Source organism: Gnatocerus cornutus, chromosome 2 (assembly GCF_029298725.1).
Source record: "Gnatocerus cornutus isolate USDA-ARS CGAHR chromosome 2, icGnaCorn1.1, whole genome shotgun sequence".
Lineage (NCBI taxonomy): Eukaryota > Metazoa > Arthropoda > Insecta > Coleoptera > Tenebrionidae > Gnatocerus > Gnatocerus cornutus.
Genome location: NC_142234.1, coordinates 5,841,740 through 5,869,495, shown reverse-complemented (window position 1 = coordinate 5,869,495; position 27,756 = coordinate 5,841,740). Strand labels below are relative to the sequence as shown.

Here is a 27,756-nt window from a genome sequence, read left to right as displayed (position 1 = left end):
TGATGGATATTTCATATTTCACTTGGCAAATAAATACTTATTTCATTATCACAAGTCGGTTTTGTTCATCGGATTTAGATCAGTTATTATTAGTTAGTTTGTTAACTATTTTGTTTTATTATGTTGATAGATACAAAGTTTTGCACTTCATTCAACATCTAATTGTTACTACCCAAAACCGGACTGCTACTAATTTTATCACATTGTTACTATCCAAATCTCAAATTTTTATCCTTTAAACACTCCAAATCACAATTACTCTCTGTTGATAAACATGTTCTAACACTTGTACCTAAGCGTATGCTACATTCATAACAACAAATCATGTTGCTGCAAGTGTTACTGTTCTCTTTGCTTACTCTGAAGGTTATTTCCAAACCTTTGGACGACGAACCGAGTTGTGGATATGCTGTAAGTCACTCCCTTTCACATTCTAAATCCTCACCTCAACTTATTTAGGCTTGTCCAACCAGAGATCCGGACGCTGTCAATGTTCATATTGTTCCCCATTCTCACGACGATGTCGGTTGGGAAAAAACTTTCGATCAATACTATTTCCAAGATGTCCAAACGCTGATAAGTTCTGTAGTTATCGCTCTCAAACAAAATCCAGAGAGACGCTTCATTCAAGTCGAAACTGCATTCTTTAAGAAATGGTGGGAAGTACAGAAAAATTCAGTCAAACAAGATGTTATTGATTTGGTAAATAACGGGCAATTTGAGATCATTAACGGAGGGTGGAGCATGAATGATGAAGCTGGTGTTAACTATCAATCTACAATTGATCAGTATACTATAGGGCTTAGATACTTGGAGGACCGTTTGGGGAAATGTTCGAGGCCGAAAGTTGGTTGGCAGATTGATTCCTTCGGACATAGTCGTGAACAGGCTTCAATATCAGCACAATTAGGTTTTGATAGTATGTTTTTTGCGCGTTTGGACTACAGAGATAGAGAAACCAGAATGCAAGCAAAAACGGGTGATTTACTATGGAGAGGGAGTGCTAGTTTGGGCAATGCTTCTGATATTTTTACTTCCGTCTTGTACAAACATTACAGTGCCCCTTCAGGTTTTTGCTTTGATATTAAATGTAATGACGAACCTATTATTGATGATGAGGAAAGCCCTGACTACAACTACCAAAGACGAGTTGAAGAGTTTGCTAATTACGTAAGAGAGCAAGCTTCTAAATATCCTACAAACAACATACTCGTTACCATGGGTGACGATTTTAGGTACCAAGCTGCCTTGGCGTCATATATTAATACCGATAGACTTATCAAGTATAATGCATTCACAATCTTTTTAGACCGCGGCAAGCCATGGAAATCTAGTAACTTGGTTGGTAGTCAACCTTTGTGAGCTAAAGTTTCCTGAAAATGATTGACATTCGTTCTGTCGATTGGAGTTGTCACCTTTTTTTGGTTATGAATTGTATCTGAAACCTTTCCTCTGTTGCCAGTTTGAACCGAACATTCAGAACTTGATAATTTTTTTAAATTTTTTTCTAAAATTTTGAAATTATTTTTCAACAAATGCAATATTAATAATAATGGAAGACATTACTGCTGTTATATTCCAATGGCAAAAAGTTTACCATTCTCAAGAAGCACTTCTGCCAGGTCTTGATTCTAGTCATAAAACCTTTAGTAGTTTATTTGATCTAATTAGCATTTGACCCAGGGTTTTATGTTATGGAATCTCACTAAAAGCAAACTTTGGCGAATTTCGTTAACTAAAAAGTGCAGCAATTTAGAATTTGAATTGTTTTTGTTTACATAAAGTCTTGTGATCGTTCACTTCTCTGTTTGTAACTCATAGACTTAATAATTTTAAAAAGTGTTGATTTCTCGGCATAAAATTCTAATTGTTGCCGCTTAATCAGCCAAAAGTTTTCATCTTTGGTGTCCAGAACTTTGGAAACGGTTGCACGCCGCACCTAAAAATATTTTGAAGCAAACGTCTACGGGACTTTGTACCTTTCAAAGAATATATTTGTAACACCTCAGATCATTTGTTCTAGTCTTAAATCAGGCCGATCTTTTCGAAACTGCAAATAGCACATTTTTTGTTCGAAAACGAAATCACTTTAAGCATTTTATTGCAATATTTTGAAGATAATGCCTATAAACTGTTACTTTCACGATTAAAAGGAAACACTCGATTTTTCCAGTATCAGAAAAGTGGCAAACTTGCATGAATGAAAGACACATGTCAGATGTGACAGTAAAAAAACTACCTCTGTCAGTTATTGCAGCCAACAAAAAGAAAAAAAAACATGGCCTACTCTGGTCTAAAAAGATCGTGAATGCATTATAAGTTACTGATACAAACTGATCGATCATTAGATTTAATTTGTAGGGGATTTGATCTGTTTCCACAAGACATGGATGGCAAACCAATCAAACTTTTTTATTCGACCCCCACATGTTACACCAAGGCTGTTAACGACTACGTTCTGGCCAATGATTATAAACTGAAAATGAAAAATGATGACTTTTTCCCTTATGGGGATAACGTTGATGCTTTGGTGGTGGGATATTTCACATCAAGACCTGCATCCAAACGTTTCGTTTTCGACGGAAACAACCTTCTACAGGTGGAGTTGCAGGTTCACTTAGAACTATTTTAATATTCTTTTGACTAGGCTGCCAAACAACTCGCAGCTGTGGCTAACGAACCGTATGAGAATGCTGATATTAATTCGCTGAAGGAAGCAATGGGAGTGATGCAGCACCATGACGCCATTACAGGAACTGAACTCATTGATGTAACCCATGACTATCACCGCTTATTGCACAAAGCAATGATTGATACAAATAGTGCAGTTAATACAATGTTATCGTAAGTATTAACTTCTTTCTGAAGAAGTGAGTTTGAGAATTTTTGTCTAGAAATCTCATCAGTGGCAGTCCGGAGACTGATTTTCAATTCAAATCGTGTTTACTAGCAAATGTCAGTTTTTGCCCGGAGACAAAATCCGACCAGTTTGTGCTAACAGTTTACAATCCTCTCAGTCGGGTTGTATCGAGTCCAATTAGCGTCCCAGTAGATACCGAAAACTGGAAGATTGTCGATCCTGACGGTACGTTCATCATCATCAAAAACCACTCATAGACTTCTTGTTTTCAGGCAAAGAAGTAACGCACCAAGTAGACCCCACTTTCGTGGACTTTAGTCAACTCGTTTCTGAAGAAGTGTCCCCATTATCTCTCGTATTTTGGGCTCAGGATCTTCCAGCTCTCGGTTATAAAATTTATACTTTCACCAAAACGGCTACTGTAAAACCAAAAAAACCTGCACCAAGATCCGTTGTTATCGGAAACGGAGACACTTCCTTCGAACTTGACGAAACAAGTGGGCTTATAATTTCGGTTAACATGAATGGGGCCACAGTTAATCTAACGCAAGCGTTTTATCACTACAAAAGTGGTTATTCTCAAGCTTGGGTTTTCACACCGCAGGATAATGCGCCTGCTACAATAGTCTCATCAACTCCTAAAATCGATTTTATTGTTGGCGATGTTTACGTTGGAATCGTGCAAGAATTTAGCGATTGGGTAAAACAAGTAGTTAAAGTTTATACTGAAGACAGCAGTTATATTGAATTCGATTGGATAGTTGGACCTTTGGATATTAGGTAAGTTGTTTTTAGTAATTCCTAGTTGTGATAATTGAAATTGTAGCGACGGAGGTAAAGAAGTAATAACGCGATTCACCACAACTTTGGTCAACAATGGCTTTTTCTATACCGATTCAAATGGTCGCGAAATGCTTAAAAGAGAGAGAAACGCTCGCCCTGACTATGAATACACCAATGAAAAACCGATTTCTGGAAACTACTACCCGATAACTTCTAAAGCTGTCATCAGAGACGAAGAACTGGGACTTGAGATAGCAGTATTAAATGATAGATGTCAAGGAGGAAGCAGCATCAATGATGGAGAAATCGAAATGATGGTTCACAGAAGAATAAGCACCACTGACCAATTTGGTTTAGATGAATTTGAGTACGACCATCCCATCGTGGTTCGTGGAAAACACTACTTAGTGGCGGGGAAAACCGAAGGAAATGGTGAAAAATCTTTGGCGGCAATCCAACGAGATGTTGCTCAACGGAAAGTACTTCAACCGTGGCTCTTCTTCACAAACCAAGACATTTCAGAGCAGTTGAAAAATAAACAGTTTAGCAACCTCAAATCCGAGCTTCCCGAAAACATTCAGATTTTGACTCTTGAACCATGGAAAGACGATGTAATTTTGCTACGTCTGGAGCACATTCTGGAAAAAAATGAAGATGCTACCTTGTCTAAAGAAGCAACAGTGGACCTTTCGGTAAATTTCTTCTTATTGTGTGTTAATTATTAAAATTTTCAAGGGTGTTAATTGACATAAATTTTAAAAATTTTCATTTCTAGGACTTGTTTGTTGCATTCACTATTAACGAACTTCAAGAGACGACTTTGGCTGGCAACATTCCTTTGGAAGAAAATGAGAGATTGCAATGGCCTGGAAGTGAAAACGATGTCGAGTTTCCTAAACAAGACGTCAGTGACTTAACTGTGACTCTAATTCCAATGCAGATTCGCACTTTCCTGGCTAAAGTTACTTACAACTGATTATAACAATGTAACACAAAAAATTACATGTTTTCAAACGATTACAAATTGATTTTATTCTTGAAATATATTTTTGGTGCAAAACCTCTACTTTCAGAGTGACTAATTTTTCATCATCCGAAATGTAATGTCAATTTTCATAAATTCCTTAAATCGTATCAAGGCTACAAATATTATTTTTATTATTATTAGGGAATCATCTAACGAAGATTTATTTTTTACTTGAGTAATGCATTACGGTTTACAAATACAATTTAATAAATTGTCAGCATACTCCATTGGAACATCTTTTTATTATCATTGTTATGCTGGGTTGGCGAAATGTTATTCATAGTCTTATTTTTTTATCTAATTCTAAGTACCGTGTATATCAGAGTGTTACATAGCTCAATTAGATAGTTTTCCTATTAAAAAACCATTTCTTATGCCAATGTGTCCAAAATAACTCAAATATCAAGGACTATTTCTTTCCGTTTTTATAAATATATTGAAAGAAAATAGAATAAAGCATACCTACTTGAACTAATAACCTATTTCATAATTTACTTCATTGCTGAAAGATAAATACTCATCACATTATCACAAAACGTTTTTGTAGATTAAATGCTATACGTATAACTCTTTTACTTTTCCAAAATTTTGGTTCAAAGATTCGTATTTCAGATTTCAAACACCGATTCATAATAAAGTACCTCGATTATCCAGGCAAGCCGAGACCAAGCGTTCATTGCAGTTAAGTTAATTGAAGTTATTTATTTTTTCAAAAAAAATCGCACTTATTAGAAATTTAATTCGGACAAAACAGCAAAAGAATTTACGACTCCCCACGAAGAATAAATGGTCTCAGGTTTAAGCATTTTTAAAAAACTAATTAAAACTCTTAAATAAAATTAAACAGAATCATGATAAATCTAATCTGTGTTTATCTTGGTCATTGCATAGAGAAGTTTAGACATATTTTTGCAAAAAGGGTATGAGGAAAATCTTTTAGACGCTCTTGTCGGTTGCGACAATTTTTATATTTTTCTTTGAGTTTTTTCTGGTCCCCAGTTTATAGATTATAGGGACAAAACACATTTTCCCGATGTGTCCCAATAAAGTGGAGTCGACTGTATTTTCAAATTCACCTTGTGGTCATTTATATACCTACAGTCTTAAGGGGCACAACCACTGAAATTTGAAAAAAATCGTTTTGTTTTTTTTGCATATTTCGATAGTCTATATCAGCGGTCGGGGAACCGGGGTAAAATTTTTGGGGGTAAAAATGAAACTTTTATGAGTAAAAAGTATATATTTTTGATTTGCTATTTTATAAATCTGTTTTATACATTTATTTATTTATGAATAAAGATTTAAAATTATATAATATATATTTTATTTATTTTGTAGCTAATAGATTTTAAAAAAATATCGGGGCTATCATTTTCGTCAGAGAAGCGATTTTTTTTTTAATTTAAATTAAAAAATATTTTTTATGGGGGCTATATAGAAAATTTAAACTAGTTTTTTCGTCTAATAATACAAGAAAAATATCATATGAATTACAAAATAACAAGAAATTATCATTTACTTATATTTTCTGTGGGGGCGATTTTTTTTTCTTCAACTGTATATTACTTATATTACTATTATTACTGTTATATATTACTAGGTATTACATTGATAAATTGAATAAATGATGTTTAAATAAAATTTTTAGTTATTGTCTTCTTTTCAAAATTATCATGGGGGCTATAATATGAAAGATGCTAAAAAGAGACGATTTCGTTTTTTTTGCCCTTGGCCATGGGGTAATATCAACTTCCGCAAAAATATTTTGGGGTAATGATTAAAAAAGTTCCCCGACCGCTGGTCTATATCTTTAAAAATAACATACACAAATTTCAAATAAATATTTTAAATATTTTTTTAGTTATAGCTATTAGTAAAATAAACTATTACAGCTATTAACTATAATAAAGTTATCTTTAAACGCATTTTTCTCGAAACTACATTTTTCAAATTTGCATCAGTTGTAACTCAAAAACAAATCATCCGATCGCCTTGAAATTTTGTTTGTTTTATTTTGTATATCTTGCTCTGTACGATGAACTTCTAGTTTTTCGATCGTATAAAAATCTTATTTTGACGTGCCAAAAATCATAACATTTTCGAGCGAAATTTGACTTTTTTTTACCAAAGATCCGCCATTTTCTCAAATTTCAATTTTTTTCCACTATTGAGGTTTAACCCAGAGGAAATACATATAACTGTAACTTCTAGTTTAATAATCTTTTTATTTTTTTTTATTTCAACAATGGCGAAGGCCGCAATCACTGCAACAGTGGAGGGCTTTGCTTTCTAGTGGCTTGGGAGATACTTAATAACTCGGGCAGAATTAAATATTTTCATCAGAAAATTTCAACTTCAACAAAATATTTCATGCAGCTTTCTTTAAAAAAATTCTCAAAAATCACTTTTTTTAGGGGGTCACAGTGGTTGTCCCCCTTAAGATAGCAAAAATAAAAATTTGAAAAAAATGCACTATTTTAGCCTTTTGTATAATAAGTGCAATAAGATAGTATTTGATTTGCAAAAGTCAGATATTCCATCTGAATAAGGTATACTTTTTGTGCTCTGCATGTAGTCCCTTGGCCTAGATAATCCGCCGGCCGGTTAATAGGTGGTCCTACTAAATACATACACAATTCCATTATTGTTACTATCTGAACCCGGTCTATTATTAATTTTACCAAATTGTTGCTATCCAAAGCTCAAGTTTTTATATCATACAAATACTTCAAATGATAACCACTTACCCGCTGTTGATAAACAAGTCCTAACAATTGTACCTCACAAAGTACTTCACGATCATAACAACAAAAAATGTTGTTGAGAGTGTTACTGTTCTCTTTGCTTGCTCTGAAGGTTTCTTCTAAGCCTCTTGATGAGGAGCCAGTTTGTGGATATGATGTAAGTTACCCTTTGTCAGATCCTTAAACTTTAAACTCACCTTATTTAGGCTTGTCCGGATAAAGATTTGGACGCTGTTAATGTTCACATTGTCCCCCATTCTCACGACGATGTCGGCTGGTTAAAGACTTTCGATCAATACTATTTCCAAGACGTCCAAAACGTAATAAGTTCTGTAATTGTCGCTCTCAAACAAAATCCAGAGAGACGCTTTATCCAAGTCGAAACTGCATTCTTTAAAAAATGGTGGGAGCAACAGAAAGACTCCGTGAAACAAGATGTTATTGATCTGGTAAATAACGGACAGTTTGAGATTATCAACGGAGCGTGGAGCATGAATGACGAAGCTGGTGTAAACTACCAGTTCACCATTGACCAGTATACTATAGGGTTGAGGTACTTGGAAGACCGTTTGGGAAAGTGTTCGAGACCGAAAGTTGGTTGGCAGATTGATCCGTTTGGACATAGTCGCGAACAAGCTTCAATTTCAGCTCACTTAGGTTTTGACAGTATGTTCTTTGCGCGTTTGGACTACAGAGATAGAGAAACTAGAATGGAAGCAAAAACGGGTGATTTACTTTGGAGAGGGAGTGCTAGTTTGGGCAATGCTTCTGATCTTTTCACTTCTGTTTTATACAAACATTATAGTGCGCCCTCAGGTTTTTGCTTTGATATTGTATGTAATGACGAGCCTATTATTGATGATGAGGAAAGTCCTGATTACAACTATCAAAGACGAGTTGAAGAGTTTGCTGATTATGTAAGAGAACAAGCTTCTAAATACCCTACGAACAACATACTCGTTACCATGGGTGACGATTTTAGATACCAAGCTGCTTTGGCGTCATACATCAATACTGATAGACTTATCAAGTAAGTTACTGATACCAAATGATCGATTTATTAGATTTGATTTGTAGGGGATTTGATCTGTTTCCACAAGACATGGATGGCAAACCAATCAAACTTTTTTATTCAACACCCACATGCTACACCAAGGCTGTTAACGACTACGTTCTGGCCAATGATTATAAACTGAAAATGAAAACTGATGACTTTTTCCCTTACGCAGATGGGGTTGGCTCTTTGGTGGTGGGATACTTCACATCCAGACCCGCTTCCAAGCGTTTTGTCTTTGACGGAAATAATCTTCTACAGGTGATTGTCAACTGATTTTGATTCATTTTAACAGTTTTTGACAAGGCTGCCAAACAACTCGCAGCTGTGGCTAACGAACCGTATGAGAATGCTGATATTAACTCCCTGAAGGAAGCAATCGGAGTGATGCAGCACCACGACGCCATTACAGGAACTGAACTCATTGATGTAACCCATGACTATCATCGCTTATTGTACAAAGCAATAGTTGATACAAATAGTGCAGTTAGTTCAATGTTATCGTAAGTGTTAAATCCTTTCTGAAAATGAGTTTAACAATTTTTGTGTAGAAATCTCATCAGTGGCAGTACGGAGACTGATTTTCAATTCAAATCGTGTTTACTAGCGAATGTCAGTTTTTGTCCGGAAACAAAATCTGACCAGTTTGTGCTAACAGTATACAATCCTCTGAGTCGGGTTGTATCGAGTCCAATTAGCGTCCCAGTAGATACCGAAAGCTGGAAGATTGTCGATCCTGACGGTATGTTCATCATCATCAAAAACCACTCATAGAACTTTTTGTTTTCAGGCAAAGAAGTAACGCATCAAGTAGACCCCACTTTCGTGGACTTTAGTCAGATCGTTTCTGAAGAAGTGTCCCCGTATTCCCTTGTGTTTTGGGCTAACGATCTTCCAGCCCTAGGTTTTAAAGTTTATACTTTCACCAAAACAGCTGCCGCAAAACCCAAAAAGCCCGCGCCGAGATCCGTTGTTATCGGAAATGGAGACACTTCATTCGAACTTGACGAAACAAGTGGGCTTATAATTTCGGTTAACATGAATGGGGTCACAGTTAACTTAACGCAAGAATTCTATTACTACAAAAGCCGGAGTTCTCAAGCTTACATTTTCACACCAGACACAATCGACCCTGTAATAGTGTCACCAACAGCTAAAGTCGACTTCATCGTAGGAGACGTCTACGTTGGAATAGTCCAAGAATTTAGCGACTATGCAAAACAAGTAGTTAAAGTTTATACTGACGACAGCAGTCATATTGAATTCGACTGGATAGTTGGACCTTTGGATATTAGGTAAGCTATTTTTAACAATTTCCAGTTAAATCATTAGAGTTGTAGCGAGGGCGGGAAAGAAGTAATTACACGATTCACCACAGATTTGGTCAATAATGGCTTTTTTTACACCGATTCAAACGGCCGTGAAATGCTTAAACGACAAAAATATGCTCGACCCGATTATGAATACAGCAATGAGCAACCCGTTTCTGGTAACTACTACCCGATAACTTCCAAGTCTGTCATCCGAGACGAAGAACTAGGACTTGAAATGGCAGTATTAAATGATCGATGTCAAGGAGGAGGCAGCATTCATGAGGGACAAATCGAAATGATGGTTCACAGGAGAATCAGCGACAATGACCAATTTGGTTTGGATGAATTTGAGTACGATCATCCTATCGTGGTCCGTGGAAAACACTACTTGGTGGTCGGAAAAACAGAAGGAAATAGTGAAAAATCTTTGGCGGCAATCCAACGAGATGTTGCTCAACGGAAAGTACTTCAGCCGTGGCTCTTCTTCACAAACCAAGACATTTCAGAGCAGTTGAAAAACAAACAGTTTAGCAACCTCAAATCCGAACTTCCCGAAAACGTTCAGATTTTGACTCTTGAACCGTGGAAAGACGATGTTATTTTGCTACGTCTAGAGCACATTCTGGAAAAAAATGAAGATGCTAACTTGTCTAAAGAAGCAACAGTGGACCTTTCAGTAAATTTCTTCTTTCGTTAAATTATGAATGGAAATGAAATTTTAATTTTTAGGACTTGTTTGTTGCCTTCACCATTGACGAGCTCCAAGAAACGACCTTGGCCGGTAACATTCCTCTGGAAGAAAATGAGAGGTTGCATTGGCCTGGAAGTGAAAACGACGTCGAGTTTCCTAAACAAGACGTCAGCGACTTAACTGTGACTCTAATTCCAATGCAAATCCGCACCTTCTTGGCAAAAGTTACTTACAATTAATAACAATGTAATACAATAAAACATTTCATCTTGTTTTCTTTTTCTCTGGCAACCAACGTCAATCAATGTAGACAAGTAGAGATAAGCGCTTTGGCATTTGACGGATAAAATTAACGTAAAATTAGGTGAGCCCCCATAGCCAGTTGATTTAGCAGAGGATGCCAGACCCTATTCGATGGTCCGGACAAAATGGGAGATTGGGAAAACATGCCAATGGAGCTACTCGCTCTCTTATATTTGTACTTACCAAGAAGGGACCGTCTTTCTTGCTCTTTGGTGTGCACAAAGTGGCGAGAAGGGTTGGACCATGTATTGTTATGGAAAACCATGGTCGTGCATATAGACACAGATTTGATGGGTAAATTTAGTACTTTTTTTACAATTTTGATGCAGAGTTTTAGAACCAAGCACAATTTTGTTACTTCGAGATTATTGTAAACATCTCAAGAATTTGGAATTTGGGTGGGCAGCTCCACACAGGAACCACAAATGTACTCCTGTCAAATATAAAGAGATGACTAAAAGAGCTGTGAGATTCTTTCTTATTCTGTACAATAACTACATCCAGATTAATTCCTTGCGGATTTTTAATTGGTTTGACTTTATATCATATCAGAAAGTCACCTACCACTTATCAAGATTCCTTAAGTAAGTCCGTCAAATTTAATATTTTCACAAGTGAGAATTTACAGGAACCAAGTGAATATCAAAAAGATCATTTTCGACAACATCAATATGCATAGTGCCAACTACATGAATGTGCTAAGTTCCTGTTTGAACTCGAGAACTTCCATCACGGCTCTTGACACACGTAGTTGCTACTACTGCCAGTCTTCCTTCGATTCGGTCTATTTTAGAAGTTGTATCGAACAACTGTCTAATTTAAAAACTTTGAAACTCGATTACTTTGTTTTGTCGTGTAAACTGATAGAATCGATTTTGACTAGCAGAAACAGAGACTTGGAAAATCTAGAAATTGTGTTAAAAGAAACGTCCTGGCATGATCAAGTGATTGATGATGAAGAGTGGTGTCTGTTGTGCAGTGCTTGTCCCGACCTCAAAGTCACACTGACCATTAGTATGTTACAATTAAATTTATAATTCTTTAAACGTACATTTATAGGAAATATTTACCACCACGGTGAGCTGAGGCTTTATTTAAAGCAATCTATACCAGTAGTCTCGCTGTCGCTTGTACTGCCAAAACCTTCGGACAAATGGGGCGGATGTAACTTTCGAAAAATCATAAATTTATTAGTCACCAATTACTATCGAACCGTCGGTATGAATCCAAAGTGACCTTTTTGAAATTGAGGAACTGAACACTGTTTTCAGAAACTATGGACCTTCATATCAAGAACGAAACTGAAATAATCGACGATGTTCTTTTAATGCTGTATCGACGCTGCTCAAACTTAAAAAATTTCGTCTTTAATGGCTTCATATACAGTCCTCGAGATTTCAAGAACTTCTTCCCGAACACGACGTGTTTGTGTATCGCACCTGACACATTCTCTGAACATCTTGTGTTTAACAAGGTCCTCAAAGAAGACATTGACGAAATGACGCACAAGCGTGTTCAGTTTACGTTGAACAAACGTAACTATCACACTACTTGTTCTTTCTTCATTTTAAATTAAAACGTCATACTCAAATTATTTATTTTATTGCTTCCCTGTACAATTTTTAGTGTGGATATTTAAAGCCCCCCTTGAAGTAAAACCGGAGTTACATGCATGACAAAGATATGGTCGTTCTCCTGAATGTGTTCTGCGATGTATTCTAAGAGGAGCCCCTTGACTGAAACATTTCCCACAATATTCACACGAGTACGGTTTTTCTCCGGTGTGAATTCTTTCATGCATCACTAAATAGTCCTTTTTGGTGAAGCTTTTCGCACAAAAACTACAAGTGTATGGTTTTACTCCAGTGTGAACCCTGTAGTGAATCTCAAGTTTATTTTTCTGAGCAAATCCTTTGCCGCATAAGTCACACAGGTGTTTCTTAACGTGCGGTAGCTTCACCTCCGAGTGTTTCTCTCGAAGATGTTTTTCTAAAGTGGTTGGTTTACTAAAAACTTTCTGACAACCACTACACTGATTTGGGAGGAGTTGTCCCTCAATTCCCACGCGATGGTACCTCACTTGATGCGTTTGCAAATATCTAGAGTAGATAAAACTCTTGTTACATACAACACAAACAAATGGTCGCAACCCTAAGTGTTCATTATCATGTTCTTTAAACAAATGCACATCGTTGAATCCTTTTCCACACGCTTTACACACATAATAAAACTTCTTCAAATGAACATAATTGATGTGAATGAGTAAACTTGTGCGCTTCGCTGTTTTATAGCTACATTGAGGACACCGAAACATTTTATCTTCGTTATGGACAGCCAAATGGATACCGTAATTGTACGCTTTTTTGAACTTCTCCTGACAAACACAACACACAAACATTTCATCGTGAACTTTCATGTGTTTTTCAACTTCTTCTTTTTCTTGATACTCAGCTGAACAAGTATTACAGATGTAAATATCTTGGATTTGATCAAACTTGTAAGTGTGTTTTTCGGTGTCGTCAATCATGTGCGTTTTTCTATGAACACGTAAAAGGCGTAATGTTGGGAAAGTTTGTTGGCACTTCTTGCACAGCCAAAGTTTTTTTCTTTTGATTTTAGGGGGTTTAAGATCATTGTCGGAAGCCTCCGAGGCCGAGTCTTGTGGCGGAATGTAGAGCACATCGGTTTTCTGACGTCTGCAACGCTTCAATCGCCTGGAAAGAAAAATAGTGTAATTAAAATGAAGCAAAAATTAAAAGAGAGATGTAAATACTAACCTGTCTAATTCAATTGTTCTTTCAAACCTTCCAGAGTTTCTAAATAGTAATGTGGCCTGTAGTTTTTTTGTTAATAACATAAACGAGTCAATGGTTTAAGAATTTTATTAGAAAAAGTATACTTCTCTTACATCACAGAATTATTCTCTATGAAAAACAATTATAGAAAATAAAATTTTATCATTATTCGCAACTCAACGTAAAGTACATTTTATTCTATTTCTTTTGCTTTGATACTCCATGAACAGAGTTTCTTATGCATGGTCAAAGCTCCTCTAGAAGTGTAACTAGCGGTGCAGACGCTGCAGACATACGGCCGTTCTCCCGAGTGCTTCCTCAAATGTATAGTCAACTGAGGACTTCTATTGAAAGATTCCCCACACTGCTTGCAAGTAAATGGTTTTACTCCAGTGTGAACCTTTCGGTGTCCGTTCAAAGAGCTCTTGTCGCTGAAAATCTTAGAACAAACAAAACAAGCAAACGGTTTCTCTCCTGTATGTATTCTGTAGTGGCCGTCAAGATTATTTTTCCGCGCAAATCCTTTGCCACACAAGTCACACAAATACTTCTTAGGCTCAGGAAGCTTCACTTCTGGGTGTCTTTCCTCTCGGTGTTTCTCTAATGTGGCTGTTTTACCAAAGACTTTACGACACAAACTGCACTGATTTGGAAGGAGTTGGCCGGCAATTCTTACATAATGACACCGCGTTTGGTGGATCGTTAAAGATGTTGAATATGTAAAATTTCTATTGCAAACAATGCAAACAAACGGTCGCAATCCTAAGTGTTCGTTTTCGTGTTCTTTGAACAACTGTGGGCTTTTGAATCCTCTGCCACATTTCTTACATACGTAACCAAACTTCTTGAAATGAACGCAATTGATGTGAATGAGTAAGTTTGTACGTATGTTTGTCTTGTAATTATTACATTGCGGACATCTGAATAAGTTGTCTTCGCTGTGGTCAGCTAGATGCACACCGTAGTGGTACAACGTCTGAAACTTGTTCTTGCATTCACTACATTGAAATACTGCTTCATGGGTTTTAATGTGTTCTTTGGCTTCTTCTTCTTTTTGGAACTCGGCTGAACAAGTGTTGCAGATATAAAGGTTTTGGTCGTATTTATAACAGTTTTCGTTGTGGGTTTTTTGGTGAACATGGAAGTTACGTAATGAGGAAAAAGTCATTTGGCATTTATCGCATGTTTTACCCCATTTTCGTTTGATAAACTTAGTTTCTTCCGTATTTGATGTGGTGCGACTAAAAAGAAAAACTGTATTAGTCAAAAAAAAAATACACGAGCAAGGGAGAAATACCAACCTGGTTAAGTAGTCTTTTGAACTTCGGGCAACATGTGTAAAAAATGAAGAAAAAGTGTCTTATTAACTACACCCTTGATGTAAAACTTGTCCTTTTATTTTATACTTAGATTTACAATAACTGAAATGGACAATTATAATGTAAAAATAACAAAGCTCTACTCGACTCTGCACACTTTTTGGTGCATATTGAGAGATCCCTTAGATATAAACCCTAAATTACAAAACTGGCAAATATAAGGTCGCTCCCCTGTGTGCCCCCGAACGTGGATCCTCAACGGAGCTCCTTGATTGAAAGACTTTCCGCAATACTGACAAACGTAAGGTTTCTCTCCTGTATGCACTCTTTCATGCATAATTAAATAATCTCTTTTAATAAAGCTCTTCGTGCAGTACTTGCAAGCGTACGGTTTAATCCCAGTATGTATTCTATAATGAATTTGCATCTTACAGTTGGTGGCAAATCCTTTTCCACAAATATCACAAAGATGTCGTTTAACACGTGGTCCCAACTTATTGGAATGTCTGGTGACCATGTGTCTGTCCAAAGTTCCATTCCTTGAAAAAATTCTCAAGCAAACTGAGCACTGATTTTTACATAACTGTCCTGTTATGCCCACAGTGTGGTAACGAATCTGATGCAGCTGAAGGTATCTTGAGTATACAAAAGCCTTTGTACAGACCACGCATACGAAGGGTTTAATCCCTAAATGTTCGTTTTCGTGTTCCTTAAATCGAACGGTATCGTTGAAACCTTTGCCACAAGTATTACAGTAATAATAGAATTTATGGTAATGCATCCTATTTATGTGGGTAAGAATGCAACTCCTTCTTTTAGTCGCATAAGAGCACATAGGGCAAGCAAAGGAACCTTTATCGTTGTGTTGTTGCATGTGGCAAGAATATTTGTACGGATCACTAAACTTACAGTTGCAAGCTTCGCACGAATACGTTTCGATGTGAGTTTTTTTGATGTGATTCTCCACCTCTTCTTTGTCTTGGAATTCAGCCGAGCAAGTGTTGCAAATATATAACTCTAAATTGTCATCATACTTGTAAGTTTGATGGTCCCGCTCTTGAGTTTTATGAATCTTGTTATGAGCCTGTCGAGCTTTCCTTGTTGGAAATGAAACAAAACATTTTTTACAAACCCAAGTAGAGGGAGTTTTAGAAGATCTTGTTATAGGAGACTTGTTATCGTTATCTTCTTCTTGTTTTATGTAGCATTTCGAACGGGTTTTTGGGTGAAAGGACGAGAGCCTACAAATACAGGGCGTTAGTAAAATTACTGTTTTATTAGAGGCACACAATTTTAACGGCCATGGGCTGCTACTAGATTTCCTACTGAAATAATACTCGGATGGAAAATACAATCATTTATTTAACTGCGAAAAGTCAACTTTCATAGTTTTATGGTAATAAACAGGAACAAAACTTTCAATTCCAGTATAAAAATAGGTCCAGTTTTTATGTACAAACAAAATTTACAATCATCTTTGGAATAGTTCCGCTAAACGAAAGATCTGGGACCGGATTTTGGCCTGCATTTGAGCACCGGACTCATCCCGGGGTGATGTTTCAACACGTGTTTCTTGTAAGATTTATACGTCACAAATCCTTTTCCACAGCCTTCACACGTGTTGGGAGTCTCCCCAGTATGTTGCCTCATATGCACCTTCAGATTGTAATTATTAGCAAGTTTCTTCAAACAAATCGAGCAGGAAACAGTGGTGTTCTCCCCAATCTTATGAATAGTGCTCAAGTGTCGCCTCAAACTCTTCGCGAAAGTAAATACCCGTTTACATTCTGGACACGGATATGTTAAATCATACCCGTAAAGTTCCTTATGGTGATTCAACTCCCGATGATTTTTAAGATAATTTATCGTAGAAAACGTCTTTGGGCAATGTTCACAAGAATACTTTTTAACTCCACTATGTAACTCCATGTGAGTTTTAAACATGGCATGTACAAAAAACTTCTTATCACAGACCTCACAAGTGTAAACTTTGGGACCATCGTGCTGCTTCAAATGTCTTCTCAACAACTCTAATTTTGAAGTGGTATGGTCACATTTCGCACAAGCGTAAATCCCGGTACCTTCGTGACTTTCTTTGTGGACGATGAACTCGTAGCAACCGCTAAATGTTGCTTCACACTTATTACACTCGTAGTGTTGCTCTTCATGGACCAGAGCATGTTTCTTTAATTGTTCTTGCGATTTGAACGCAGCAGGACACTGTTTACAAGACACCAAATGGGTTCGTTTATGTAAAGCGTACGAGCGATGATCTCTGCATAAAATACCACAATCAGGGCAAAGGACATGAGGCGATTGAACGTTCTCAGTATAATAATGCATTTCCGAGATGTGTGTGGGGAGGTACGCTGTTGTTACTAGAATTCCACATTCATGGCAGATTGTTTGTTGATGCTTCTTCCTTAGTTTGACATTTTTTTTGGTGCTCTTGGTGCTCCCGTCGTCACTAAATTTGCTTACAGTTGTGCTTGTACAGTCTGGAGAGACTTCTTCATTGTTGTCTGCTTCCGTTTCGTCTAATTCTAAACTCTCTTCTATCACAAATTCTGTAGTTTCATTTAAATCATCTGAAGTTAGTGTGATTATTATCATTTCGTTGCAGTCATCCCAGTCAGATCTAAAAAAAAATATATTAGAATTCGGAAATATAGCGATTATGTGCAAGGAACTTAAGAATAGAAAAGTGCAAGTAAACTAAAAAGTTTATTGTAAACGACAAGTTTTATATGTTGTAACAATAAAATTAAAGAAATGTTAGCTCCCCTCATGGCCTTTTCGATGAAGCTCCAAACTATACTTCCTCTTGAATCTTCGCCCACATAATTCACAGATAAAAAGGCGATTCTCATGGAGACTTTCCACGTGAAGAGTCATAGACCTTTTACTTTTAAAACACTTCTTGCATTGCTGACACTCAAAAGACTTCTCACTCTGATGCACCAACTGATGAGCCTTCAATCGCTTATTGTTACTGAAACATTTTCCACATACATCACATAAACATTCCTTGATTTTTCTGTGTGTTAATTGAACATGGTCAACTATCAAACTCCTTTCGTTTGATTTAAATTCGCACATCTTACAAAGGTAATCACCATCAATACTTTCACTAAAAAACTCAGTGTGGTGCATTTTTCTATGCATGTCTTTCGATGCAGAATTATTAAAGACCCTCCCACAGACATTGCAGCGATGATCTGTTTTTTCGTGGCGTGGAAGATGTGTTTTAAGAGCACCCATTGATGCGAAAACTTTGTCGCAGTATTTGCAGACGTGACGCGGTTTGGGTTTTTCGCAGCCAGCATCGTGAGTTGTTAGTTCGGAGAAAGAAGGAAAGACTTTCTTGCATTTGGAGCAGTAGTAACACGTCCTATTTTGGTTAAAAAGTGACGCTGGTTTCTTTAGAATTGGTTTGGAAGAATCCTTTTTTATTGGAGATGAATTCGACGGTGCCAATATCTTTATAGTGATTCCACTAGGTAAACGAACTGTTGATCTGAAAACTTATCATTACTAAAAGAATAGTTACAATATTGAAGAAAGGTTTGTACTAAAAACAGGTTCAGCAAAAACATTTATTGAATCAGAAGCCAAGTTTTCCAAGTTCAAACTGTTACAAAGCTTTGGTTTATTATAAGTTCCCAAGTCATCCACAAGAAAATTCATCAGATTTTTAAACTATGGCTCTCTATCAATCGTACTCAAAAGCCCACAAAACAAATAAGCACTTCTAGTTTGTACAGTCAACTGCATTTCACACATCACTTTTTTTTTCCTTTCAGGTTTGCCTTCTGATGCTTATTCTTCAGATGTAAATTTAACAATCCCCTACTAACAAATCCGGCACCACAAGCATCACAAGCATACGGCCGATCTCCGCTGTGGTACCTCATATGTATCGTCAACGCCGTCTTCTGCGTAAACGCTTTTCCACACTGTTTGCACCCATAAGGTCGCTCCCCGGAATGCGTTCTCAAGTGCGCTTTCAAGGTAGTCTTCAAAGCAAACCCTTTCCCGCATTCTTTACACTCTATCGGTTTCGACCCCGAGTGCATTATCAAATGATCCCGAAGACTTGTTTTCGAGTTAACTTTCTTCCCGCACAAATCGCACATGAACTTCCGCCCTCCATCTTTATGTATCCTCAAAAAGTGGTGCTTTAAATATTTCTCTTGTAGGAACGTCTTATCACAGTATTCACATTTAAATTTATTGTTCTCATAACCTTCAGCGTGCTTTTCCATGTGACTTTGCAGCGCTGCTTTATCATAGCAGCTTCTTCCACAAACATCACAAATGTGAGAACTGGTTCCATGTCTGGCTCCCATGTGATTATTATATTCCTGATTGGTAACGAATCCAATATTACATATTTGACAAACTTTAACGTACTGTTTAAGATGTCGCCTTCGGTGTGTTAGTAAGGATCCTTTCGATTTCAGTTTTCTATCACAAAGATCGCATTGAAGAGAAAGGGGATCTTCGTGAACACGTTTGTGACTTTTGATTTCATACTTTCGCTTAAACGTTCTTGAACAGATATCACAAGAGAATGGGCGTCTATCACTGTGCGCTATCATGTGGCGTTTGAGAATTCGGTTCGTTGGAAACGTTTTAGGGCAGTGAGGGCAGCGTTTGTATTTGTCGTCTTTTTGGTTTGTTGGACTCATTGGAAACCACCATGACCTAAAATTAAATGTGTTATTTTGTGTTTATTGGGGACCATAAGTGGAGAAATAAATATAAAACATTCGTTACTAAAGAAATTTTATTGACAGAGATATTTTGGAATTTAGGTGAAATTGTATCATTTTGGTGGATGCGCCGGGAAAATCAAACTACATTTATTTATTGAAATGCGGTAGTTTTAGAAAAAAAAACAATGTAGGTATGAAGATAGTTGCAAAACCACAAGTGAAAATTCGTTGGCACTAGAAATCTAGAAAAAAAAATTAGAAAAATTGCAATATATCTTGAAATATACTCACCAAAAATTTTGAAGACAGAGAAGTCAACACACTTGTCTTGATAAAAGCATTTGTAAAATGGTACATCTTTATTAAACAGTTGATTTTACAAGAATTTATACAAAACCTAATTATACCATTTAAGAGTTTAAAAAAAATCTATTACCAACTGCATATATTGAAGTTAGAGAAAACTATTTAACTTCGATTAATTATTCTACACACAAACTATGAACATATTTACTGTCATCTAAGTGACATAAAGAAATACATTTGGTCTTACCATTGCAAAGTAATTTCTATTTTCTATACACTAACATAAAATACTAAATAATGCGAAAATGTTAGAAAGCAATAAAATATGATAGCCTATGATTGAATCTTTGATGAGACTATTTAAAAGCTATTAATTCGGAGTGTTTAACCTAATCTTAATACCAAGTATATTAGAAACCTACTTTACGAAACCACCACTAAGTGGATTTTGATTCTGACAGGTATTAGAGCACAAAAAGTGAAAAACGAAACAAAAACTTCTCGTCAAATTATTAATAATAGTGTAGGAGTACACCTAAGAAAGGTAAACAAAACAATTGACTTTATTTAGCCCCAAAAGCGCAAAAAAAATTAATCTTATTCTAAGACCACAACCTGCTCGTGTGTAGCCATGTGTCGTTTATAATAATATTCATCCGCAAAACTTCTGTCGCAAACATTGCATTTGTATCGGATTCCCATATGTCTATTCTTATAATGATTTCTATACTCCCTTACCGTATAGAATCCCTTGTTGCAATCATCGCACCTGTGTCTAAACTGGTCCAAATGTCGCAACATGTGTTCCTTAACATTCTTTTCGTACATAAAAGTTTTGAAACAAAAATTACAAATAGCTCTATCTGTATGTTCCGTAGAATAGTGATAATAAAAATCGCTATTCTTATTAAAAGTCGCGCTGCAAGCATCGCAGTTATTAATATAACATTTTCCTTTTTCAATATGGCGAAAGAAGACAAACTTACTAATAAACAACTGTTCGCAACGCACGCACTTATAATGCGGGATCTCAATTTCCTCATTAGCGTTCACAAACTCGTAGTTTGCGGAAGAAAAATCCGGAATTACGTGACGACGCTTAGCTTGTGGCGTCCGTGGCTTAGACTGCGGCACCAGTTTACTGGTGGAAGCCTGCGCAATCTTTTGCTTTCCGTTTGATATAACCACCTCTTTAGGTGTCTTGTTTACAGCCGATGGAATAACATAACCGTGTTCGAGTTGTACAATTTTATAATCGACTTTCTTCGATTTTGGTTGCAGCACCTCGTCTTCTTCAATGACCACTTCGTTGACACACTGAGAATCATCGATGATGTACAACAGTTCGTTTGTGTCACTGATTTCTTGCTCGTTTAACACAACTTCTTCTACGGTTTCACCATCGCTGACGTTCACTTCAACGGTTGAGTGTTGTTCGAGATGCGTATAGAGGAGGGCAATGGTTTTGAAACGTTTCGCGCAGTTACAGCACTTGAAGGCTTGACTGTTTTTATCCACGTGGTGTCGAAGAAACTCGTTTTTATCCGCGAATGGTTGACCGCATATATTACAAATGTACTTCACGATTTCTGTCTCCTCGTCGGATCTGAAAAAAAAAATTTTTAGTAAGTTTAATAGCAATGAGGCAAATTAAGATTAAAGCGAATGAAAAGCAAAGAAAAAAAACGAAGTTTTAGTACTTTTATTGCATACATTTATGTCGTTTTAACAAAGACTTTGAAACAAACGCTCGAGGGCAAATATGACACTTGTGCGGCATGTTGCCAGTGTGATACTTCAGGTGGACATTAAGAGACGGTTTCTGCGCGAATTTCTTTCCACAAACCCAACATTCGTAAGGTTTTTCGTTCGTGTGAATTCTGTTATGTATGATTAATTGTTGTCGTCTGTAAAAAGCTTTCCCACAAGTTTCACACACGTGGTTCTTCACACCAGCGTGAGTCTTCCGGTGGTCACGAAAACTATCAAGCGATGAATACACTTTACCACAGTCCTCACAAACGCAACTCTTTTTCTTCTTTTTACCGATATGTTCTCTCATATGACGAGAATAACCTGTTTTTGAACGCAACTGCTTCAAACAAACATTACATTGGTACGACGCTGGGCTAGAATTGTGCCTCTCTTCATGTTCCTTCCAAGACACATCGTCCTTAAATGTTGAGCCGCAATGATGGCAAATGAAACGCAAATTTTCGTGTTGGATTTTGTGGTGCTTTTCGAGGGCCTTTTTTCCAAAAAATCCTTTTCCACAGGTTTTACAATGACAGGGGAAATTCTTTAAATGTTGTGATATGGTGTGATTTTTCAATAGCTTGTTAGAAGAAGTGACAAAGTCACAATTGGCGCATTTGACTTTAGGTTGGGGTCTGTGAGTTGTCATGTGGTCAAAAATTTTTTGGTAGGTTGCAAATACCTCGTTGCAAACCGAACAAAGGAATGTACACCTGCAAAAAAATTATTAGTCAAAAAACTAAACCAAACTAGAATCCTTCATTTAACGTGAAGACTTTTTAGTTTCCATTATCAGGAAAAAGGGAAATAATATGAATTAATTTGTATTTTTTGAAACGCTGAAATTATTATGTGATAACAAAACAAAAACGAGTTTATTAAAACAAATACTTTACAACAATACGAAATGTAATAGTACAAAAAAAAATATCTTCATAAAGTGCAAACTTAAAAACAATTCTTCCATTTCCTAAAAAACTTCATTCCAAAGTCACACATTTGTGACTGTTCAGCTGAAATCTTCGAATAAACCCTTTTCCACACTTTTCACAGTTATGTGGCCTCCTGCCCGTATGTGAAAACATATGTGTCTTCAACGTTGACCTTTGTGCAAAATGCTTCTCACAAACCTCACATTTGAACGGTTTTTCCTTTGTATGAGTCCTGGAGTGTTCAGTCAACGTGGCTCTCCTAATGAACCCACATCCACAGAATTCACAAACAAATGGTTTTTCTCCCGTGTGTGTCATTTTGTGATCCATCAATTTCTGTTTAGTTGTCACAGATTTTCCACAAATATCACAACTAAACGTGGATTTCTCACCTGTGTGGATCTTGCAATGGTTCACGAGACTCACTTTCGTGGTTAAGGTTTTACCGCAAATATCACAAACGAAAGATTGGGGATTTGTGTGGAGTTTCATGTGACTTTGGAAGATGATTTTAGAACCTAGAATTTTGTTGCAGACTTCGCAAACGCATGGTTCTTTTTCTTTGTCCGCAGTATAGTCGGGTTTGTGGGATTTCATGTGGTATTTTAAGGATTCTTGGTATTTGAAGATTTTCTTGCAGAATTTACAAGGAAAACGGAGATTTTCGTGCTCTATTTTGTGATGATAGTTCAGCCGATGGCTGGAAACAAAACCACGGTCGCAAACATCACATTTCAAGTGGTAGTTTTTGGTGTGTAAAGTGATCATGTGGTTGTCAAGGTTTCTAGGTATGTTGGTGCCATAACTGCATTGGGAACAAGAAAGTAAGTATTGCCTAGAAGGAGACAAGAGGATTTTTAAATCTTCAGAGGTATCTAATGGTTCTCTTTTCACAGACAATGGAGAAGAGGACCTGAAAAAAGTGAAATTACTACGAAGGCTAATGCAAACAAACGACACATAAAAATGCTTTGGAATTAACCTAAACATTTGTCTTCATTCCATCTTTGATTTGTTTGACACACCTGAAATTGCTCACGTGGATTCCAAATTAAATCATAAGAAATTTTAAACACAGTTGGTTTAGGTTGCAAATGTCCCCCTAGGGACACAAATTCTAAAATTTTCATCGTCTAACTCATCCCTGTTGCAATGTCTATGTTACTTACGTAAATTGGGTTTTTGAGTTAAAAAAGACGATCATGTAAGTTAAGTCAATGTGTCGAAATTCAATTTATTACCGTCTTTAAACAGCACTCGCATTTGAGGGGAATTTCACTTCACTAGAAACCTGCACTAATTTATTACATAACCTTTAAATACACAGCACATCTCATGTCAAAATTGACAAATGTCAAATTCTGGGGGACAACAAAACTTCAAATAAAAAAAATAAAGGATATTATTTAAAACTCAATACATCTAATTTTGACCGCAGTTGGGTTTGATGGGAAATTGGGATTCTTCCGGGTAAATCTAAGGATGTGTATTCTTTATTCAGTGAAAAACCTGTTGCTAAAACACTGTGTTACCCTGTCATGCCAGAATAGTTGAGGAAAATTTGAACAAAGTTGATCAAAGATCGCTTTTTTAATCTCTTATTAAAAATGATAAAATGGATTTATTAAGATTTGAAAAATAACTCCTCAACTGTCAAAGTGAATATTAACAATTTGAACCTACGGTAGATTGGAATTAGGCTGCAGTGGAATCAAAGTCCCTAAAAAACCCAGGGTCAAATGCTAATTCGATCAAAAACTTTTTAAGGTTTTATGACTAGATTCAAGACCTACAGGTGACCCTAAAAGCAAGGGAGGGTGCCGACAGCAATACAGATGGTAAATTTCAAAACAAAAATTGATTAATATTAATGGTATTCGAGAAATGATAAAAAATTAACCACCAATCCCGGAAGCTTATTCTAGAGATGGACTAAAATATCCTAGGCAACGAGAGTGTTATGTTCATCGGACCAATGAATGATAATATGTATCCATAGTTACCGATTTTCAAATTCTGTTTAGCTTCAGAATTGGCTACCGTTTTTTGTCTTAACTCGATTATTTTTTGAGCTAAAAATTTTAGTTCCGAACTGTTGCCGCTATCCACTTATTTTCTCCTAGTAAATTTTATGGCCACATTATGAGAGGACCGGGCAGCACTAATCCTTGCGAGTGGGGACCATAAAAATAGGCGCCCGCCGTGATCGGTCGGTACTTAAACAGGGTCGTATTTAAAAGAAAATTGAATCGAATATAATAAACCAACATATATTTTAAATATTTTAAAAAAATCAGCATTGTGTAACTCGCTCTACTGAACGGCCAATCACAAAGCCGCAGTTTAAATTTGGCGCCTATAATCAATTTTCTGCAAAAAATAGCCTTTAGATGTTTTACAAAAGAGGTACCAATACTCTTTATCAAAATAATAAATCCACAATTTGTTGAATTACGTCGGTATAAAATATAAATTTCCTACACAATATATGGTAATGTGTTTGAATTTTCAAATTTAAAATATTTAGATACTCGTACAACAAACATTGGCGCATTTTCTTCTATGTATTTGTCAGACTCCACAATGATATTCCAGAGTTTTAATATTTAGAAATTTATTATTATTATACCAGATTTTCCACTAGATACTGTTCCCAATCGCAATTTAGGAGTAATTTGCAATTTTGATGGATTTATCGTTTTGGAAAAATTTTTTTTTCCTTCCTGAAATAAATTAATATAATAGTTATATATTTATTTAAGCAGTACAAGTAAATAACAAAATTCAGTTTTAAATATGCACTACAATTAACAACTTTTATAAATTTAAATGCATCTTAAAACACTTCCTTATTCAAAATCAGTAAAATTTAGACAATGATAATAATAATAATAATTAAGGCGCTGATGAAATTCCAGTTTCCAATCCCATTTCTGCATGCATTTTTAAAATATGTTTTTTTAAACTCCTGTTCTGTCTATAACTCAAATTACACAATTCGCATTTGTATGGTCGTTCATCTGTATGAATTCGAACATGCACCTTTAAACCTTTTTTGTCAGAAAATTCTTTATCGCAATACTGACACTTATGACATTTTTCATTTCGGTGAATTCTCAAATGACTTGTTAAAGCACTTTTATGATTAAAACATTTACCACACATTTCACACTTGTATGGTTTCTCCCCCGTATGAATTCTAGTATGTATTCTCCAATCACTACGTTGAGTAAAAGCTTTGTCGCAAAATTCACACTTGTACGGTTTTTCCCCCGTATGTATTCTCATGTGGGTTTTTAACACCGCGGCGCTACACATACTTTTTCCGCATAATTCACAAACACAGAGTTTGTAATTATAATTCTTAGCGCACTCCTGCTTGAACCCTACGTGGCAATTTATATGGCGACGTAAGCCGGTGTTCTGATTAAAAGACTTGTCACAAAGTTCACATTTGAATGGTTTTTCCCCAGTGTGTATTCGAAAGTGTCTTGTGAGATGATAATGATTCTTAAATTGTTTTTCACAATAGTCACAAACGAAACGATTTTCTGAATGGAATGTCATTTTGTGACGTGTTACATTTTTGTAGGTCCGTCCACATTGCTCGCAAATTCTCTTCGGTCTGTTGGGTTTAATTGGTTTGTTTAGTGGTGGTTTAACATCGTCTTCTGACCTAAAATGTTTATTATTAGACATAATGTCACAACAATTAACATTTTTATTAACAAGTGACCATAATGTAAAACTAAAATAATTTTAACACTCTTCTTACAAATGTTGGTAGTTTATTAGGTAAAACAAAATCTTGTACATTTTGCACGATCTAAAAAAGAACAAAAAATCTACACCTAGTCACTAATAAATTGTTATAAAAATAATTTACTTGTGAAAAGTGGACGCTTCATGCTTTTTATTAAAAAAAACTCCATTTCAAGGTTCAGAATATAGTTATTCAAAGTTGAGCGTTTTAAACAGTTAAACAAAAATTAAAATTTTCAACATTTTAGTTTTTCATATGCTGTGATACACATCCAGCTGAAATTTAGAAAACAATCTTCTTTATTTCTTACACAAGCAGTGTAAAGCTACTCAGACGTTTCCAGTTTTTTCTTCTTCATGTGAATATTTAACACATGAGTCTTGAAATTACTCCTCTGACTAAAACAAGTCTCGCACAACTCGCATTTATACGGTTTTTCCTTTGTGTGGACCTTATGATGCCTATTTATCGCAGTTTTGCTCCGAAAAGACTTCTCGCACAGCTCACACTTGAAAGGTCGTTCCTTCGTATGAATCCTGAGGTGTTGATTCAACCCACCTTTATACGCAAAACACGCTTCGCAAAATTCGCATTTGTACGGTTTTTCCCCCGTATGTATTCTCATGTGGATTTTTAACACCGCGGCGCTACTCCTCATTTATTTCGAATACCGCATTTCGAGGTCAAAATTTGTGAAAATTGTGGAGCTCTACGGGCAATTTGAGAAGATTTATCCCTTGAATTGAACATAAACGAGTACTGGAACACCCAAAGACATGTTCGTGATTGTTTTCAACACATAAATCCTCTTAAATTTGTCGTAGAGCACCACAACTGTCACAAATTATGACCTTGAAATGCGGTATTCAAAATAAATGAGGAGTATACATACCTTTTCCGCATAATTCACATAGACAGAATTTGTAATTCTTCTTTAATCCTACATGGCAATTTATATGGCGACGTAAGCCAGCGTTCTGATTAAAAGACTTGTCACAAAGTTCACATTTGAATCGGTTTTCCCCAGTGTGTATTCGAAAGTGTCTTGTTAGATAATAATGATTCTTAAATTGTTTTTCACAATAGTGACAAACGAAACGATTTTCTGAATGGAATGTCATTTTGTGACGTGTTACATTTTTGTAGGTCCGTCCACATTGCTTGCAAATTTTCTTCGGTCTGTTGGGTTTAATTGGTTTGTTTAGTGGGGGTTTAACATCGTCTTCTGACCTAAAACGTTTTTATTAGTCATAATGTCACAACAATGAACATTTTTATTAACAAGTGACCATAATGTAAAACTAAAATAATTTTAACACTCTTCTTACAAATGTTGGTAGTTTATTAGGTAAAACAAAATCCTGTACATTTGCACGATCTAAAAAAAAAACAA

At 36.1% G+C, this 27,756-nt stretch overlaps 5 protein-coding genes across 6 annotated transcripts; 3 read left to right on the top strand and 2 right to left on the bottom strand.

Moving 5' to 3' along the window:
- The first annotated feature begins 275 nt into the window (after positions 1-275).
- LOC148178287 (lysosomal alpha-mannosidase-like) lies at positions 276-4,655 on the top strand. Of its 2 annotated transcripts, none has more exons than XM_088050897.1 (8): positions 276-411; positions 460-1,235; positions 2,362-2,599; positions 2,648-2,844; positions 2,895-3,085; positions 3,133-3,640; positions 3,687-4,335; positions 4,419-4,655. In XM_088050897.1, exons 1-8 carry the CDS (start codon positions 325-327, stop codon positions 4,617-4,619), a joined length of 2,847 nt encoding a protein of 948 aa, XP_087907023.1. In that variant the 5' UTR covers positions 276-324; the 3' UTR covers positions 4,620-4,655. The 2 variants fall into 2 exon arrangements, with proteins under 2 accessions (XP_087907023.1, XP_087907022.1); XM_088050896.1 differs by having other exon boundaries at positions 460-1,283.
- Positions 4,656-7,453: 2,798 nt separating this feature from the next.
- On the top strand, positions 7,454-10,744 carry LOC148178286 (lysosomal alpha-mannosidase-like). Its single transcript, XM_088030804.1, has 8 exons — positions 7,454-7,571; positions 7,621-8,444; positions 8,492-8,729; positions 8,775-8,971; positions 9,020-9,210; positions 9,259-9,763; positions 9,809-10,457; positions 10,511-10,744. The coding sequence occupies exons 1-8, from the start codon at positions 7,485-7,487 to the stop codon at positions 10,709-10,711; spliced, it is 2,892 nt and encodes a 963-aa protein (XP_087886930.1). The 5' UTR covers positions 7,454-7,484; the 3' UTR covers positions 10,712-10,744.
- A 156-nt stretch (positions 10,745-10,900) lies between these two features.
- On the top strand, positions 10,901-12,351 carry LOC148178285 (F-box only protein 39-like). Its single transcript, XM_088050374.1, has 5 exons — positions 10,901-11,069; positions 11,113-11,359; positions 11,404-11,789; positions 11,835-11,993; positions 12,047-12,351. The coding sequence occupies exons 1-5, from the start codon at positions 10,901-10,903 to the stop codon at positions 12,349-12,351; spliced, it is 1,266 nt and encodes a 421-aa protein (XP_087906500.1).
- Positions 12,352-21,530: 9,179 nt separating this feature from the next.
- LOC148178283 (uncharacterized) lies at positions 21,531-27,243 on the bottom strand. Its single transcript, XM_088050339.1, has 15 exons — positions 26,793-27,243; positions 25,505-25,947; positions 25,369-25,401; positions 25,230-25,247; positions 25,138-25,176; positions 24,763-25,077; positions 24,394-24,401; positions 24,252-24,300; positions 24,133-24,197; positions 24,014-24,091; positions 23,858-23,913; positions 23,739-23,744; positions 23,626-23,702; positions 22,565-22,638; positions 21,531-22,381 (listed from the first exon to the last, which is right to left on the bottom strand). Exons 1-15 carry the CDS (start codon positions 27,019-27,021, stop codon positions 21,616-21,618), a joined length of 2,256 nt encoding a protein of 751 aa, XP_087906465.1. The 5' UTR covers positions 27,022-27,243; the 3' UTR covers positions 21,531-21,615.
- On the bottom strand, positions 22,535-23,800 carry LOC148178284 (uncharacterized). The gene has a single exon (XM_088050369.1). The coding sequence runs from the start codon at positions 23,588-23,590 to the stop codon at positions 22,649-22,651; it is 942 nt and encodes a 313-aa protein (XP_087906495.1). The 5' UTR covers positions 23,591-23,800; the 3' UTR covers positions 22,535-22,648.
- Positions 27,244-27,756: the final 513 nt, after the last annotated feature.

Excerpts from the sequence above, each read along its gene's own strand:
- LOC148178285 (XM_088050374.1), top strand. The coding sequence starts at position 10,901 with ATGGGAGATTGGGAAAACATGCCAATGGAGCTACTCGCTCTCTTATAT. Across the intron at positions 11,360-11,403 it reads CACTTATCAAGATTCCTTAA|GAACCAAGTGAATATCAAAA; the intron begins GTAAGTCCGTCA and ends GAGAATTTACAG. Across the intron at positions 11,994-12,046 it reads CAATTACTATCGAACCGTCG|AAACTATGGACCTTCATATC; the intron begins GTATGAATCCAA and ends CACTGTTTTCAG.
- LOC148178284 (XM_088050369.1), bottom strand. The coding sequence starts at position 23,590 with ATGTTTAGGTTAATTCCAAAGCATTTTTATGTGTCGTTTGTTTGCATT.
- LOC148178287 (XM_088050896.1), top strand. The coding sequence starts at position 325 with ATGTTGCTGCAAGTGTTACTGTTCTCTTTGCTTACTCTGAAGGTTATT. Across the intron at positions 2,600-2,647 it reads ACGGAAACAACCTTCTACAG|GCTGCCAAACAACTCGCAGC; the intron begins GTGGAGTTGCAG and ends TCTTTTGACTAG. Across the intron at positions 4,336-4,418 it reads AAGCAACAGTGGACCTTTCG|GACTTGTTTGTTGCATTCAC; the intron begins GTAAATTTCTTC and ends TTTCATTTCTAG.
- LOC148178283 (XM_088050339.1), bottom strand. The coding sequence starts at position 27,021 with ATGAGGAGTAGCGCCGCGGTGTTAAAAATCCACATGAGAATACATACG. Across the intron at positions 25,078-25,137 it reads AAAATGCGCCAATGTTTGTT|GAAATTTATATTTTATACCG; the intron begins GTACGAGTATCT and ends TATATTGTGTAG. Across the intron at positions 23,914-24,013 it reads GTCAAAATTAGATGTATTGA|GTTATGTAATAAATTAGTGC; the intron begins GTTTTAAATAAT and ends GTGTATTTAAAG.
- LOC148178286 (XM_088030804.1), top strand. The coding sequence starts at position 7,485 with ATGTTGTTGAGAGTGTTACTGTTCTCTTTGCTTGCTCTGAAGGTTTCT. Across the intron at positions 8,445-8,491 it reads AATACTGATAGACTTATCAA|GGGATTTGATCTGTTTCCAC; the intron begins GTAAGTTACTGA and ends TTTGATTTGTAG. Across the intron at positions 9,764-9,808 it reads GTTGGACCTTTGGATATTAG|CGAGGGCGGGAAAGAAGTAA; the intron begins GTAAGCTATTTT and ends TTAGAGTTGTAG.